Source organism: Garra rufa, chromosome 22 (genome assembly GCF_049309525.1).
Source record: "Garra rufa chromosome 22, GarRuf1.0, whole genome shotgun sequence".
Lineage (NCBI taxonomy): Eukaryota > Metazoa > Chordata > Actinopteri > Cypriniformes > Cyprinidae > Garra > Garra rufa.
Genome location: NC_133382.1, coordinates 19,465,680 through 19,483,160, shown reverse-complemented (window position 1 = coordinate 19,483,160; position 17,481 = coordinate 19,465,680). Strand labels below are relative to the sequence as shown.

General features: G+C 33.3%; 3 protein-coding genes across 3 annotated transcripts; all 3 read left to right on the top strand.

The window, feature by feature from the left end:
• The first annotated feature begins 559 nt into the window (after positions 1-559).
• cby1 (chibby 1, beta catenin antagonist) lies at positions 560-3,419 on the top strand. Its single transcript, XM_073828669.1, has 5 exons — positions 560-636; positions 1,038-1,145; positions 1,221-1,326; positions 1,402-1,514; positions 1,639-3,419. The coding sequence occupies exons 2-5, from the start codon at positions 1,068-1,070 to the stop codon at positions 1,717-1,719; spliced, it is 378 nt and encodes a 125-aa protein (XP_073684770.1). The 5' UTR covers positions 560-636; positions 1,038-1,067; the 3' UTR covers positions 1,720-3,419.
• A 197-nt stretch (positions 3,420-3,616) lies between these two features.
• Positions 3,617-9,353, top strand: slc16a8 (solute carrier family 16 member 8). The gene is made up of 5 exons (XM_073828562.1): positions 3,617-3,801; positions 4,665-4,893; positions 4,971-5,114; positions 6,882-7,712; positions 7,822-9,353. The coding sequence occupies exons 2-5, from the start codon at positions 4,677-4,679 to the stop codon at positions 7,995-7,997; spliced, it is 1,368 nt and encodes a 455-aa protein (XP_073684663.1). The 5' UTR covers positions 3,617-3,801; positions 4,665-4,676; the 3' UTR covers positions 7,998-9,353.
• Positions 9,354-9,695: 342 nt separating this feature from the next.
• On the top strand, positions 9,696-15,562 carry pdap1a (pdgfa associated protein 1a). The gene is made up of 6 exons (XM_073828407.1): positions 9,696-9,908; positions 10,281-10,363; positions 10,487-10,555; positions 13,315-13,439; positions 13,524-13,675; positions 14,420-15,562. Exons 1-6 carry the CDS (start codon positions 9,896-9,898, stop codon positions 14,452-14,454), a joined length of 477 nt encoding a protein of 158 aa, XP_073684508.1. The 5' UTR covers positions 9,696-9,895; the 3' UTR covers positions 14,455-15,562.
• The last annotated feature ends 1,919 nt before the right edge of the window (positions 15,563-17,481 follow it).

Genomic DNA, 17,481 nt, shown 5'->3' with positions numbered 1-17,481 from the left:
GGGTCAAAATTATCGATTTTTCTTTTATGCCTAAAATGATCAGGATATTTTTTGATATTAGTTTTGATATATTATTTGATTAGTAATATAATTTGCTACGAAGAATTTAGACAACAAAGGCGATTTTCTCAATTTTTATTTGATTTTTTTTAGTATCTCGACTGATCTCGACCAAATATTATCCTATCCTAACAAACTATACATCCATGGAAATATTATTTATACAGCTTTCAGATGATAAAAATTTAACCTTATGGCTGGTTTTGTTTTGTTTAGCGTTCCAATGATGTATAAATCTCAATTAAAAAAAAAAAAACGCTTATTACTGGTTTTATGTCCAGATTTTAGCGTTACGGTTAACTGGGAAGTCTTCTTTTAATAGTCCATGCACTTATTCATAACAGTGGTGCAATCTGTGCATTTTCTTTTCTCTTGAAAATTCACCCCAAAAGTCAAATATGCCTAAAAATGTGTCATATTTTAAGCGTGGGGTATTTTTGGAAAGGTACTTTTAACTTGAAAAATTAACTAAAATTGAACTTCCGGCGTTGCTAGGTTTCTCCGGAATTAGCCGTTTGTTTACACGTTTCTTTGAGCATAGCTGAAGCAGTCGTGAGGAGAAACTAAAGCAACAGTGTAAGCTTTTCCCCCTACGTTTTACATGCTTTTTTTTCAAACATCTGTTTGCTCGATCGATATATTAAAGAATGTGTATTTATAACTAGTTTCTTGTCTATTGCTTGCCTCCTGTAACTAATTTCTCGAAGATAACGGGAATCACATTATTATTATTATTATTATTATTATTATTATTATTATTATTATTATTATTATTATTATTATTATTAATTTGATCTGATTTTATCTTGTCTTGTTATAACCTTAATTTATTGCCATTTTGAAATCAACATTAACTTTATTTGGTTTGCTTAACTGTACAACTGTATTAGCCTGATGTGGACGCTGTCTGTCATTATGTTGGCTACAGTGATTAAAGCTATAAAGACCATGTATTAAAATATGCTATTTTGATGCAGGCTGGAGAGTCTGACTATATACTCGTCAAAATGCCCTTGTTTGGCAACATTTTCAGTCCCAAGAAAACCCCACCTCGGAAGTCTGCATCCCTTTCCAATTTACATACAGTAAGTACATGTTTGTGTTAGTAAGATGCATTTCACATCTAATAATATGCATTGAGAGGCCATTTTTTTTATCAGCTAGATCGGTCGACACGGGAGATTGAATTAGGTCTGGAATATGGATCCCCGGTGATGAATATTGGTGGCCAGAGCTTGAAATTTGAAGATGGCCAGTGGATCACAGGTATGGCCTAAATAATTCATTTTAATAACAGTTAGCCTGATTAAGGAATGTAATGAATGTCTTTGTCAATCACAGAATCAGGAGGTAATGTATCAGGAAAAGAGGTACAGCGACTGAAAAAGAGAAATCTCCAGTTAGAAGAGGAAAATAATCTACTCAGGCTAAAGATTGAGGTTCTGCTAGATATGGTGAGTGTTGAATGTATGTAATGCTCAAAGCCACAATAGCTTGAAAAATATGTAGGCTAAATATATATGCAATTGGGAATTTCATTGCACAAACTGCAAAGTGATTTCACTTTTTTCCCTTAAGCTTTCAGAGTCAACGGCAGAAACACATCTAATACAGAAGGAACTTGAAGATGTGAGGAGTAATTCTAGGAGAAAGAAATGATGAAAGGAAATAAAGGGGATTCAGCCTTTTTTGTAACGTGTGTGTACAGGATATGGTTTTTACAATGAAATTGGTGGAACTAAACTACCAAAAGATTTGTAATGTTTTTTAAAGAAGTCTCTTCTGCTCACCAAGCCTGCATTTATTTGATTCAAAGTACCGCAAAAACAGTAGAATTTTAAAATATTTTGACTATTTCAAAAAACTGTTTTCTATTTGAATGTATTTTGAAATGTAATTTATTCCTGAGATCAAAGCTACATTTTCAGCCTCATTACTCCAGTCTTCAGTGTCACATGGTTCTTCAGAAATCATTCTAATATGCTGATTTGCTGTTCAAGAAACATTTATTATTATTTTTATTATTATTATCAACATTTAAAACAGTTGAGAATTTTTTAAAAATTCTTTGATAAATAGAAAAATCCAAAGATCAGCATTTATCTGAAATAAAAAGCTTTTGCAACATTATACACTATACAATTCAAAAGCTTGGAGTCAGTATATTTGGAAATGAATACCTTCATTTAGCAAAGAAACTTGATGCGATGGGAAAAAAAGTGACGGGAAAGACATAATGTTACAAAAGATTTCTATTTCAGATAAATGCTGTTCTTCTGAATTTTCTATTTATTAAAGAAACCTGTAAAATTCTACTCAGCTGTTTTCGACATAATAATAATGATAATAAATGTTTCTTTAGCAGCAAATCAGAATATTAAAATGATTTCTGAAGGATCATGTGACTGGAGAAATTATGCTAAAAATCAGCTTTGAAATCACAGGTATAAAATACATTTTAAAACATTCAAATAGAAAACAGTTACTTTTAAATTGTAAAAATATTTCATAATTGTACTGTTTTTGCTGTTCTTTAGATCAAATAAATGTACGCTTTGTGAGCAGAAGAGACTTTTAAAAAAAACATTAAAAATCTTACTGTTCGAAAACTTTTGACTGGTAGTGTATTTTAAGACTATATTTGAATTTCAATTACATATTTCTTTTTTTTTTGTGAAGACACTATATAACTTTGTATATTCCCTTTTTCATTTTTTAAAACTGTGTTATTGCCAATTATATTAAAAAGAGTTTTTTTTTTTTGTTTTTTTAATTAATAATTTAAGGTAATCTTTATGTAAGCATTTTTTTTTTGCATTTTCTGTTTATTTTGCCTTAAACCATCTATATTGTGTAGAAAATACCCTCGAAACTACCATTGTCAAAACATGCTGTTGAATTCAAATGAATAATTTCAGATTACATAAAGAATCAGATAAAATCACTTCTAATATGTTTAGAATACATTCTGCATGTGTAGATCTGAATGTGCATTCAAATAACAAAACAATTACACTCTTTCTTTGGTTCAACAGGAAGATTAGCCAAGAGCTGTAAAGGTTTAAACATGTACATGCAGATTTAAGAGGATTTTCATATGGAGTGTGAGGCACGTACTACACGTCTAAGGTAGCAAACTCCAGATCCAGCTTTTTCTATTCCTTTTTTCAAATAATAATAAATCAAATACATTTTCATTATAGTTAATGTAGTACCGATTTTATGCCAAATTGTTTCGCAGTGTTTTGATTATGTAATGATGTAATATTTTGCAGTTAAACTCCATATTTCCAAACCAATAAAACATTTGTTAATGTATCACATTTGGTTTTCAATACAGATGCAAACTACTTACATCAGTTTTATGACTCTGTGTTGTTTTTAGAACGTTAGAACATTGTGCAAGTTACTGTACTGACAAAACAAGTAAACAACCAAACAATAATTCTGTAATACCACTTGTGCTGTCCAGGAATTTCACCTCAGTACCTATAAATAAGAGACTTTGTGGGCAGATTAATAACAGGTTATTAGCAGGAAGTACAAGTAAAGGAAGGAGGTGCACCAGCAGGTTTATTTAGCAGATTATCCTTTAAAATAATTCATATGTACAGTGCAATGGGGATTGCTTGATGACAAGACTTGCCTTATGTATCTACATTACAGACATTATGTCTACTAAGAAGGCCAGGTAGATCATACAGCTACTTGAAGAGATTTTTTTGCCATTTCAAAAGCCAGGTAAGACAATTACTTGTGTTTTGAGTATAACAACAATCAAATAATTGTTTTTGAGCTGATAGGTAATTGAAAAGCATCTGAATTTCACTACAAGCTTATGACCCCTCATTCTGGTGTTTTAATGAATTGTGACATACAAATGTTAACATTTAGAGTCTGTATGGTTACACTAAATTGTTGGGGTCCAAAACTTTTGCATGCCTTAATATTTTCAAATTCTAGAGATTCTGTACAACAAATAGATGATTAATAGAAATGATTTTAAATAATGTGAGCAATACACATTTTCTCAATACTAAGAAGTGGAGTAAAAAACATTAGATGTCTAGATTAAAATGAAAATGTTATAACAGTATATTGATGATTTGCAGTAATGTAAACTTTTAAAAAGTAGTAACTTTAAAAGTCTGTCCTGTTGTAGGCTAATCTGTCTATGTCAAAATCCAGACATTTTAAATCAGATTATATAACAGTACTGGACAAAAGTAGAGTAAAAGATCTTTTTAATCGGCAAAACTTGAATATATTCTCTCATCATTGTACAAATAATGCATGCTGGTAATCACATTACCATACATTTTTTGATGTAACATACATGTATGTAACCAGGGACTTGGCATTTGAGAGCATACTTCATAATCTAAACATACTCAATATGATACATTATATATGTGTCAGTGCAGTCACATTATGAGTAAGCTGGCCTATGACTGTATTTCCTGGGTGTGAAGGGAAATGTTTGGCTTGTGCACATGTAACTTCCTCTGCAAATGTGATATAGGTGCTTGGACAGCAGCACATGTTCAGTAGAGCATCAGCTGAAGAGAAATTATCAAAAATCTTTTATGTCTTCTCTTTCGGAGGCCTGACCAACTATGGGAATTATTGTAGAGGGTGGAGAGACAGTAGGTGCCCCAGATGGTGGCTGGGGCTGGATCGTTCTGCTTGGATGTTTTGTCGTCACTGGCTTCTCATATGCCTTCCCGAAAGCTATAAGTGTGTATTTCAAAGAACTGATGAAGGACTTTGACTGTGGATACAGTGACACAGCCTGGATTTCATCTATAATATTAGCAATGCTGTATGGTTCAGGTAAGATACTGTAAATTGAATCAAAAGGTTTTTTTCTTCTTCTTAATGCTCAGTATGTTCATTTTCATTTAATCCAGGTCCAATCTGTAGCATCATGGTTAATGAATTTGGATGCCGGCCGGTCATGTTGGTTGGAGGAATACTGGCCTCAACAGGGATGATACTAGCATCTTTTACTACTAACATTATCCAGCTTTACCTCACTGCAGGTGTCATTACAGGTAACTAAAATACATTTGATATCAAACATTTATAAACCTATAAACAGTTAGTTTTGGTGCTCAAACTGACTGTTTTTATTTTCAGTAGGTGGCGGTGTGTGACTGACTTTATGGGTGAATCATTGAATCATTCATTCATTCAATTCATTCAAAAAGACTGATTCATTTGGGTACTAAACACCACTTCTAATGAAATATTTTCATAGTAGTAACTGTTAATATGTTACCCTGGCCTGGACCACAAAACCAGTCATGAGAGTCAATTTTTTTTAAATTGGCTGAGATACTACTTGAAAATCTGAGGGTGCAAAAAAACAAAATATTGAGAAAATCACCTTTAAAGTTGTCCAAATGAAGTTCTTTGCAATACAAAATACTAATCAAAAATTAAGTTTTGATATATTTATCGTAGGAAATTTACAAAATATCTTCAAACATGATCTTCTAATGATTTTTGTCATAAAAGAAAAATCGATAATTTTGACCTATACAGTGTATTTTTGGATATTGCTACAAATATACCTGTGCTACTTAAGACTGGTTTTGTGGTCCAGGGTCACGTTTGTCTTTAAATATGTCTCTAAAATAAGTTACTCGATATCAAGTTCTTTTTTTAATCAAACATCTGTTTTCTTAATATGAGCACATGCAGTATTGGTTAAAGGGATAGATCACACAAAAATGAAAATTCTGTCAGCATTTCCTCACCCTCATGTTGTTCCCGACCTTTACGACTTTCTTTTTTCCATGGAACATAAAAGAAGATATTTAGAAAAAAATCTCTTAATCAAACCGGTTCAGTTTTGGAGACATTTCTCAAAATATTTAACATTTTGTGGAAGAAAAAAGTCATGGAACAACAGGTCAAGGTCAAAGTGTGGAAGTCCGTCAAAAATAAAAAAAGGTAATTACGACTTTTTATCTCACAATTCTGACGTTTTTTCTCAGAATTTTGAGATGAAGTCAGAATTGCGAGATATAAACTCACAATTGACTTTTTTCTTAGAATTGTAAGTTTATTTCTCACAATTCTGACTTTTTTTTTCTCGCAATTGTGAGTTTACATCTGAGAATTTTTAGATATAAACTCACAACTGTTATAAAGTCAGAATTGTAAGATATAAACCTGCAATTTTGAGAAATAAATTGTGAATCAGAATTGTGAGTTATAAAGTCAGAATTGCAAGATATAAACTCACAATTCTGAGAAATAAAGTACAAACTCACAATTGACTTTTTTTCTCAGAATTTGTTTTTTATCTCACAATTCTGACTTTTTCCTCAGAATTGCGAGTTTATATCTTGCAGTTTTGACTTTAGCCCCATAACACTCACAATACTAGGCTATATCTCGCAATTTTGGCTTTGTAACAAGCAAATTTTGAGTTTTTATTTCACAATTCTGAGGAAAAAAGTCAGAATTGCAAGATGTACACTGGCAATTGCAAGAAAAAAGTCGCAATAACTTTTTTTTTATTTTTTATTCAGTGGTGGAAACGGCTACCATTAGAAAGTCACACGTCGCCACCTACTGGCGTAACAATATTACAGTGCTGATATTCAGACAAGCAACATGATTGTAAGTGTGATATTTATATTTCGAATAAAAAAATAGCCTAAATGAAGATTTAAACAATGGCGGTTTTGATATTACTATACACAACACAAAGCTTTGTTTTATAAAGGCCTATATAGGCCTATTTTAAAACCAAATCTAGTTGCTAATGGCAGAGTTGTTGAATGAATAATGCCTTTGTCTCTTTAAAGGATTTGGACTGGCTTTGAACTTCCAACCATCACTGATCATGCTGGGGTCTTATTTTGACAAACGCAGACCACTTGCCAATGGACTGGCAGCAGCTGGAAGCCCTGTGTTTCTATCAGCTCTCTCTCCATTAGGACAAATGCTGCTCAACAACTATGGATGGAGAGGAGGCTTTCTCATTACCGGTGGTCTTCTGCTCAATTGTTGCACCTGTGGAGCAGTTATGAGACCCCTAATATGCAAAGAAAGGAAAGTTATAGCCTGTTCCCAAGAGCTCAAGGAAATGCTTCCTCCTGAGGCTGGACAAGAGAATATCGTTTGTGAAAACAACAATGACAAAAAGCCCAGTAAAAAGAAGCTTTTGGACTTTAGTGTACTTGCTGATTTAGGGCTTATTATCTATATCATTGCAAAATTTATAGTTGTCCTCGGCCTATTTGTTCCAACTATTCTATTAGTCAACTACGCTAAGGACCAAGGAGTGCCTGACCAGGATGCTGCCTTTTTGTTATCTATTATAGGATTTATTGACATCTTTGCTCGCCCCACTTGTGGCGTAGTGGCCGGTTTAAAATGGATCCGACCCAAGATGCCTTATTTCTTCAGCATTGCCTTGCTTTTCAACGGCTTAACAGATGTTTGCTCTGCTACAAGCACAGACTATAAGGGGCTAGTTATCTTCTGTGTGTTTTTCGGGCTGTCTTATGGCATGGTGGGTGCTCTACAATTTGAAGTGCTGATGGGTATTGTGGGAAAAAGCAGTTTTTCCAGTGCACTTGGCCTAGTGCTCCTTTTCGAGGCAGTGGCTGTGCTGATTGGACCTCCCTCTGCTGGTGAGTTGTGATGAGAACATCTATTAGACTGAATCATTTGTTATGAAATGGTCATTTTTATTTAAAAAAAATAGCCAATTTAATAAATGTATATGTTTTTTTTTCACAGGTTATTTGGTGGATAAGTACAAGAACTATGAACTGATTTTTTACATGGCTGGAGGAGAGCTGATCACTGCTGGAATATTTCTTGCCCTTGCATCATTCTTCTTTATTAGCCTAAAGAAACACAAAGAGACACAGCGGAAACATCATGGTGATGTGGAAATCAATCCTAAAAGATAAACAATGGAAAAAGCTGAAAAATGGGACACTTATGTTTAATGTTTTGTTTAGTTACAGTTGAAGTCAGAAGTTTACATACACCTTGCAGAATCTGCAAAATGTTAATTATTTTACCAAAATAAGAGGGATCATATAAAATGCATGTTATTTTTTTATTTAGTACTGACCTGAATAAGACATTTCACATAAAAGATGTTTACATATAGTCCACAAGAGAAAATAATAGATGAATTTATAAAAACGACCCTGTTCAAAAGTTTACATACACTTGATTCTTAATACTTATGATTTTCAGATGCATCTTTTCACACGAATTATTAATACTGATTATTAATACTGTGTTGTTACCTGGATGATCCAACGCCGTTTTTTTTGTGTGATAGTTGTTGATGAGTTCCTTGTTTGTCCTGAACAGGTAAACTGTTTGCTGGTCTTCAGAAAAATCCTTCAGGTCCCACAGTATTTGTTTTTTCAGCATTTTTGTGTATTTGAACCCTTTAAAACAATAACTGTATGATTTTGAGATCCATCTTTTCACACTGAGACAACTGAGGGACTCATATTCAACTATTACAAAAGGTTCAAACACGACCTGATATTCCGGAAGGAAAAACTATGCATTAAGAGCCATGGGGTGAAAACTTTTTGAATTTGAAGATCAGAGTAAATGTAACTTACTTTGTCTTCTGTGAAACATGTAAGTATCTTCTGTAGCTTCTGAAGGGCAGTACTAAATGAAAATGATATTTAGGAAAAATAAGAAAAATGTACACATCCTCATTCTGTACAAAAGTTTTCACCCCAGCTCTTAATGCATTGTGTTTCCTTCTGAAGCATCAGTGAGGATTTGAACCTTCTGTAATAGCTGCATATTAGTCCCTCAGTTGTCCTCAGTGTAAAAAGATCCATCTCAAAATCATATTAAGCATTAAGAATAAAGTGTATGTAAACTTTTGAAAAAGGTATTTTTTATAAATTCAACTATTTTCTTTTGTGAACTATATGTAAATGTCTTTTGTGTAAAATATCTTATACAGATAAGCACTAAATAAAAAAAACATGCATTTTGTATGATCCCTCTTATTTTGGTAAAATAACTAACATTTTGCAGATTCTGCAATGGGTATGCAATTGTACATGTTATTCATATTAATGTATTATATTGTGTGTGTTTGTGTGTTTAGATTTGCAACTCTTGCATATAAATTACATAATTCCACAAACAGCAAAACCACTTTTGACCATGCGGTTCAGAAATAAGGATGTCTAAGATAGCCTAATAAAAAGGATTTTAAGTGCCATGTTCTTAGAAATGTTATTTATATTCATGTCACGTTTTTATGTGCTATATGCCTATATATATGTACACAGAAAATGTAATGTCAAATATCTGAATCTGAAAACTGAAATAAAAATAAACTATTTCAAAAATAAATAAAAGCATATGACTAAAACATAAACTAGAATTAAAGTAAAATTTAAAATACAAAAAGAAAAGATAAGTTAAAACATTAATAAATCCTTTAATACTATATAAATAATATTAAAACAACACTGCATATAATGAGAAATGTAATACAAAACGCAAATAGAGCATGCCACCCCATTGGCTAACTGCCTCTGTCGTAGAAACTGTTCGAAACTTTGATTGGCCAATCCAGCAGTCAATCATCAACAGTACGGTCTCCTGACGTCACTCTCAGGAAGCGGCAAAATAGTGCTTTCAGCAGTATCATTTTGAGTCGGCGACGTCGTGTCTTATTTAACTTTAAAATAACATTTTTAAAAGGTTAACATAACTCAATAAAGTTGTTTGATCTTTACGGGTATATTTAATTTTAGGGCCAGATATAATCTTTTTCATTTAAGGGTGTTCATCGTCACAGAGCGTTTTAACAATGCCGAGAGGAGGTGAGTATCGTCTGCTTGCTCTATTGCTATTTAACGTTTTTCAGCATACCGATAGAGCGAGTATTGTTATAACGATTAAACAAAAACTTACGAAAGGCAGATTAGAAGTGAAGGTTTATGGTTAATAGTTAGAGTTTTTCTATAATGAGTAAATCACGTTGCATGTACCCTAGTACAAACTCAGGCCATGCTGGACCAGTGGAGCCACATGGATTGTCTGATAAGTGTAACGTTACAGTTTCATCGACGATTCTTATTGACATTTACTTAGCCTAATTATGGTATTACATAACTGCATGTATTTTCATTGCCTCTTAGTGTTTTTATTGTATTGTATTTATTTATTTTATTCTACCTTGCCCACCACCTTAGGCAAAAAGGGCCATAAGGGCCGTGGAAAGCAGTTCAGCAACCCTGAGGAGATTGATCGGCAAATGAAAGCTCAGAGGGAATTGGTGAGAGTGCTACTTTTGATCTTTTGTCTCCTACACGCTTCTAAAAGTGATACAGTGGAGGTGATGTTTGCTCATGCTCAGCATCAGTTTGTGTAATGGAAACTCTGATTCTTTTGGGTGTAGGAAGCGAATGGAGGGGCTGAACGTGAAAGCTCATCAGAATCTGAAGAGGAGACCAGCAGTGATGAAGAAGTATGAGATTTAAATTCCATTCACTTAAAGAGTTCACCCAGAGAGAAAAAAAAAAGTATTTACTCACCCTCATTTTAAACCCATAAAATTTTGGTTAGTCTTTGAAGTCCCTCCATTGAAATTCCAAATTTGTAAAATATTTGGAATTAAATGTAATCCATATGTACCAAGTGGTTTAATCCTGCTATTCTGCTGTTATTAACTTAAAGATAAATATAGGCTGTTATTCACTTATAAACATTGATAAACACACATACAGTTGAAGTCAAATGTTTACATACACCTTGAATCTGCAAAATGTTAATTATTTTACCAAAATAAGAGGGGTCATACAAATGCATGGTGTTTTTTATTTAATACTGACCTGAATAAGATATTTCACATAAAAGATGTTTACATACAGTCCACAAGAGAAAATAGTAATTAAATTTATAAAAATGACCCCATTCAAAAGTTTACATAAACTTTCTTAATACTGCGTTACCTGAATGATCCACAGCTGTATTTTTTTTTTTTTTGTTTGTTTGTTTAGTGATAGTTGTTCATAAGTCCCTTGTATGTCCTGAACAGTTAAACTGCCCGCTGTTCTTTAGAAAAATTATTCATATCCCACAAATTTTGTGTATTTTAACCCTTTCCAACAATGACTCTATGATTTTGAGAACCATCTTTTCACACTGAGGACAACTGAGGGACTGCAATTATTACAGAAGGTTTAAATGCTCACTGGTGCTCCAGAAGGAAAAACAATGCATTATCAGCCAGGGGTGTAAACTTTTGAGCAGAATAAAGATGTGTACAATTTTCTTATTTTCTAATAATTATATAATATCATATATATTTTTTATTTAGTACTGCTTCAGAAGCTACAGAAGATACTTGCATGTTTTCTAAAAGACAAAATAGGTTTATCTTGATCTTCAAGTTCAAAAAGTTTTTACCCCAGCTCTTAAAGGATAGCTATTGCCCAAATGCAACCTGGGCTGTTTTTTTTTTTTTTTTTTTTTTTTTACTGTAAACGAGACAAACTTATATCTAAAAGCATAATTACGACAAACGAGCTGTTTTTGAGATTGACCGTGATTTCGTTTTGTGGTCAATGGCCGGTCAATGGGAGTTCTAGGGGCATAACTTTGAGCGCATCAAAATGGATATTTTTACAACACTAAGAAGGCTCGACACACCATGAAACTTTGCTCGAAGTATCGCCTGGGTCTCTACACATGAACTCGAGCATTGAGAACATTGTGTACACTGAGTTTACTAAAAAGAAAGTTTTTGAACAACTCTCTTTCACTGTTTGAGTGTTCGCTCGCAGCCATCTTGCCAGTCAAGAGGTGTCGATCTCCGAATGTGAATGAATGGACTCCATAGGATGAAATATTAGGCTTAAATGAGGCTCTTTTTACAACTAGACGGTTAATATTGTTTTTCACTTGCGACAAAACAACGAATTAGCCGTGCATTTATATGGAAATATGCTTTAGGAGCTATCCATCCTCGCATTCGGAGATCGTCACCTCTTGACTGGCAAGACGGCCGCGAGCAAAAACCCAAACAGTGAAAGTGAGTTGTTCAAAACCTTTCTTTATAGTAAACTCTGTGTACACAAACAATGTTCTCAGTGCTCGAGTTCATGTGTAGAGACCCAGGCGATACTTCGAGCAAAGTTTCATGGTGTGTCGAGCCTTCTTAGTGTTGTAAAAATATTGATTTTGATGCGCTCAAATTTATGCCCCTAGTATTCCCATTCACCGGCCATTGACCACAAAACGAAATCACGGTCAATCTCAAAAACGGCTTGTTTGTCGTAATTATGCTTTTAGATATAAGTTTGTCCTGTTTACAGTTAAAAAAAAAAAAAAAACAGCCCAGGTTGCATTCTGGCAATAGTTATCCTTTAATGCATTGCGTTTTCTTCTAAAGCATCAGTAAGTGGTTGAATCTTCTGTAATAGTTGCATATGAGTCCCTCAGTGTGAAAAGATGGATCTTAAAATTATACAATCATTGTTGGAAAGGGTTCCACAAATACACAAAACTGCTGAAAAACCAAAGAATTTGTGGGACATGAAGAACTGCGGGCAGTTTAACTGTTCAGGACAAACAAGGGACTCATGAACTACTATCACAAGACAAAAAGCACAGCTGTGGATCATTCAGGTAACAACACAGTATTAAGAATCAAGCGTATATAAACTTTTGAACAGCCATCTTTTATAAATTCAATTGTTATGTTCTCTTGTGGACTATATGTAAACATCTTTTATGTGAAAAAATCTTATTCAGGTCAGTACTAAATAAAAAAAAAAATAGCATGCATTTTGTATGGTCCCTCTTATTTTGGTAAAATAATTAACATCTTGCAGATTCTGCAAGACAACCTGTACATAAAGCACATAAAAAATGGTCAACGTAAGCTCAGCTTTGTTTTAGCATGTTTTAATGTGCATTGATAGATGAATAAAGGTCTAAATTAAATGTGTTCGTAATATTAAGCAATCTTTTCAGAAAACCTAGAACTGCTTGGATTACTCTTACGATGACTTTTCGTACTTTTTAATGCTTTTTGGTTGAGGACTTTCAGTAGATAAACAAAAATGAGTGAATGAATATTGGAAATACCTTAATTTGTGTTCCGAAGATGAATATAAGTCATGTGGGTTTGGAGTGGCATGGGGGTGAGTAACTTATGAGAGAATTTTAATTTTGTGAACTAATTTTATTTATTTAACTGAGTTGATTTCTACTCTCTTGAAGCAACCTAAAAGGAAAGGTGTGGAAGGACTAATTGACATCGAGAATCCAAATAGGGTCTCACACAAGAGCAAGAAGGTTGTGGAAATAGATGTTAACGCACCAAAAGAGCTTTCACGTCGGGAAAGGTATGTGGGACAACATATACTTGAAAACCTCAGAGTCAAATACGCTGTCGTTTCATTGCTTTATACATGTGTTTCCCTGTGCAGGGAGGAGATTGAAAAGCAGAAAGCTAAGGAGCGATACATGAAGCTGCATCTAGAGGGGAAGACGGAGCAGGCCAGGGCAGACCTTGCCAGGCTGGCCATCATAAAAAAGCAGAGGGAGGATGCAGCAAAAAAGAGAGATGAGCTAAGGAAAGGTGAGCTGATACCATTGTCTTTTTAATAAGAGATCAATCAATAGCTATATTTCCATTCAAAGTTGCAAATTTAACTAATGCACAAAATTGTGCATTTCCAGAAGGAAAAAACGATGCATTAAGAGCCAGGGGTGTCAACTTTTGAACAGATTGAAGATGTGTATATTTTTGTATTTAGTACCACCCCATAGAAGCTACAGAAGATATGTTTGTTTTCCAGAAAACAAAACAAGTTAAAATTACTCCTCTTCAAATTCAAAAAGTTTTCACCCCCTTGATGCATTGCATTTCCTTCTGAAGCATCAGTGAGTTCCTCAGTGTGAAAAGATGGATCCTAAAACCATACAGTTATTGTTGGAAAGGGTTCAAATACACAAAAATGCTGAAAAACCAAAGAATTTGTGAGGCCTGAAGTATTTTTCTGTAGAACACCGGTAACACCACGGTATTAAGAATCAAGCACATGTAAACTTTTGAACGTTATTTTGTTGTTAACTATATGTAAACATCTTTTATGTGAAAAAATCTTATTCAGATCAGTACTAAATAAAAAAAAAAATAGCATGCATTTTGTATGGTCCCTCTTATTTTGGTAAAATAATTAACATTTATTAGATTCTGCAAGGGGTATGTTAACTTCTGATGGACTATTTCAAGAGATAGTCTATTGAAAAACTTAATTTTGGTTGAACTAATCATGACACTGATCATTGTCTGTCTTTTTTTTTTTTTTTTTTTTTTCAGAAAAAGAAGCAGAAGAGGCAAAGTCAAAACGCTAGTCCTTGCATCATCCCACAGGACAGGGCTTTTCTGGGGAGGGAGGGAAGGGAACTAGTTATTTAGAGGAAACAGCTCAGGGGAATCTGTACATGTCATCCTTCTATCCATTCAAGGTTGGAGGATTTGGACATTTATAGGAAGTCAAATGGGAAGTGGTGTATGGTGTTAGGAGTTTGTTGGGTTTTTAATTTTCAATACCACCAAACTTCACTCACCTCATCACTCCCCTGACACATTCACTGTGCTCAGACTCTAAAGCTGCTGGAGTTTACTCTCAATTTCTACATTTCTATGATGTTATCACCATTAAATTAGATTGGGATGTTATGGAAGAGTGAGGTAGGGTTGCAGGTGTGGTCACATGAGCTGAAAGGAAAGAATGAATGAAGCAGGTTTGTAGTGTGGAACACTCAAACACTAACAAGACATTTTGTCTTTTTATGTAAAGAATGACATCAACCCTTCTGTACTGTCTTTTGTGATTCTTTGTGGCCTCATTCTGTTTAAGTGCAAAATGCATCTGTAGTCATTGAAAGGTTAGGAGAAAGATATTTTGGTTGTTACCTGGTGAAGTCAATGCATACTGGAATCTAATGCTACAGGTTACATTCTCATTTAAACCAGTATTTTTTTTAAGTACTTAAAATATAATGCAGTCTCAGAAAAAGGCATCACGATAAGCAGGACAGTATTAAAGTAGCTACTTCAGCACAGCTGATTGAGCTGTTGCATGTCTTCGCATTCACCACATCTTCTATAACGCCCCTTTACTCAGGGGTTTTGCGTTTCTCTTGAGGTGGGACCATGTTTTGTCACCATCAGACTCACTGGTGTGTCCTCATAGTATTTTGAAGAGTTTTATGCTTTAGCCCATTGCTGGGACCTGACTTGCCTTGACCGCTTAAGGAAAGCAATATTACCTTGATGATGCTGATGTGCAACATTTTTTCCAGTTCTTAAACACAATTATTTACAAAGAATTTTAACATTTGTAAAGCTTTCACCAGTACTGAAATATAAGTATTTACGTGGGGTATTGATATGAAATCAGTGGAATTCCTTATTTGAAACTTGTATACAAATCAATAAATTGGTAAATGAATTTAAGGTGTTTTCTCTTTGTCAGCCAGTTCTTTTACATTTCACATTCATAACAGAGGGATATTAAATCCACATTACTGATGGAGTGATATTTTGAGATTTGATATATATTTAACTTATGCACTTCTGATTAAACGTTTGGGATCAGTAAGATTTTTAATGTTTTTTTTTATGCTTCTCAAAGTTCCATTTGTTATAAAAATATAATATTATGAAATAATATTTCAATTTATAATGGCAGTTTTCTGTTTTAATATATTTAAAAATTTATTTCATTAATATTATTTAAATGTTTATTATTATCATTTGAATTATTATTCCAGTCTTCAGTATCACACAATCCTTCGGAAATCATTTTTAATATAGCCTACTGTTGTGCTGATTAATATTTTTTGGAACCTGTGATATTTTTTCAGGATTCTTTGATGAACAAAAAATGAAAAAGAACAGCATTTATTCAAAAATAGAAATATTTTCTAATAATATAAGTCTTTGCTGTCACATTTTATTAATTTAACACATCCTTGCTGAATAAAAGTATTCATTTGTTTCAAACAATGAAAAAAGAATTTCTTGACCCCAAACTTTGAACGGAAGTGTATATTGTTACAAAAGATTTCTATTTTAAATAAATGCTGTTTTTTTTTTTTTTTTTTTTTTTTTTACATTTTATTCATCAAGGAATCCTGAAAAAATGTATTGCATGTTTCATTAAAATATTAATCAGAGCAAATGTTTCAAACATTGACTGATTTCTGAAGGATCATTTGACACTGAAGACTGAAGTAAATAACTACTGAAATTTCAGCTTTGCATCACATTAATAAATTCTATTTTAAAGTATATTGAAATAGAAAACCACTTTTAAATCGCAATAATATTTCACAATATCACAGCTTTTTCTGTATTTTTATTAAAATAAACGCAGCCTTGATCAACATAAATGGATTCTTAAAAAAAAAAAAAAAAAACATAAAAAATCTTGCTGAACTTGAAGTGAATACACTAAGGTTCATCGAAAAGTTCATTTTAAATATATTTATTCTACATCATTGATAAATATTGACGTTGAGAATCCAGAAGGTAGAAAAATGATTAGAAGTGCATGCTAATGACATTCTTAATCGATTATTTACGTATTCTTAGCGTTTAATAAAATGTTTCGATGTAGCATAAATTACCTAATATCCTGAAGCGGAGCAACGAATGTCACGTGTTCCCGTTACTTTTCTCAACGCTGATGTGAAAGGACGAATTATATGCGACCGTGGTTACACCAAAAGACTTTTTCCAGTTTTTCAGTGTTGTTTATAATAACTGAGCAATAGTTTATTGTTCTAAATAGGGTTCTTTTATGAAGTATAAAAGATCAATCTGTGTTATGTTTCTTAATCCGAAACGTCCAGTGGCGATTAAGTCACTTACGAAAACCACAGCTAGCTAACCATAGATTGCGTGCTCCAGTATGCAACAATTACGTACGTTATATATTTGTTTGTTTGTTTGCGTACTTATGTATTTACTTATGTAGATTAGAAATGTACGATGTTGTATTTTTCTGTTTTGCAGTGGGCCCCCTGTAGGAGGCTCCATCTTCCCTGATTCGTGGCGTGTTTACATGGGACATTCCACTGGTTTCAGTTCATTGTCTCAACAACCACAGTGTTTCCCAAGGTAATTATTTGTGATGACACCACACCATGTATGATATAAAAAAAATAATTTCCCCTTTCACCTTTCTTTCACATCCTGCTGTTTGCACACACAAACAGTGCACTTTTAATAGTTGTAATGTGATAGTCACTTGATTAGCAAAGGTAAGGCAAGGAAGTTTTATTTAATGCCACAAAGTTAACTACGTAAACCAGCTGCCAGTTTACAATTAACCCAGAAATATTCTCATTCATATTCTCTTTCTAGTATAT

Excerpts from the sequence above, each read along its gene's own strand:
- pdap1a (XM_073828407.1), top strand. Across the intron at positions 10,364-10,486 it reads TGAAAGCTCAGAGGGAATTG|GAAGCGAATGGAGGGGCTGA; the intron begins GTGAGAGTGCTA and ends TTTTGGGTGTAG. Across the intron at positions 13,440-13,523 it reads GAGCTTTCACGTCGGGAAAG|GGAGGAGATTGAAAAGCAGA; the intron begins GTATGTGGGACA and ends TTCCCTGTGCAG.
- slc16a8 (XM_073828562.1), top strand. The coding sequence starts at position 4,677 with ATGGGAATTATTGTAGAGGGTGGAGAGACAGTAGGTGCCCCAGATGGT. Across the intron at positions 5,115-6,881 it reads CACTGCAGGTGTCATTACAG|GATTTGGACTGGCTTTGAAC; the intron begins GTAACTAAAATA and ends GTCTCTTTAAAG. Across the intron at positions 7,713-7,821 it reads GATTGGACCTCCCTCTGCTG|GTTATTTGGTGGATAAGTAC; the intron begins GTGAGTTGTGAT and ends TTTTTTTCACAG.
- cby1 (XM_073828669.1), top strand. The coding sequence starts at position 1,068 with ATGCCCTTGTTTGGCAACATTTTCAGTCCCAAGAAAACCCCACCTCGG. Across the intron at positions 1,327-1,401 it reads AGATGGCCAGTGGATCACAG|AATCAGGAGGTAATGTATCA; the intron begins GTATGGCCTAAA and ends TGTCAATCACAG. Across the intron at positions 1,515-1,638 it reads TTGAGGTTCTGCTAGATATG|CTTTCAGAGTCAACGGCAGA; the intron begins GTGAGTGTTGAA and ends TTTTCCCTTAAG.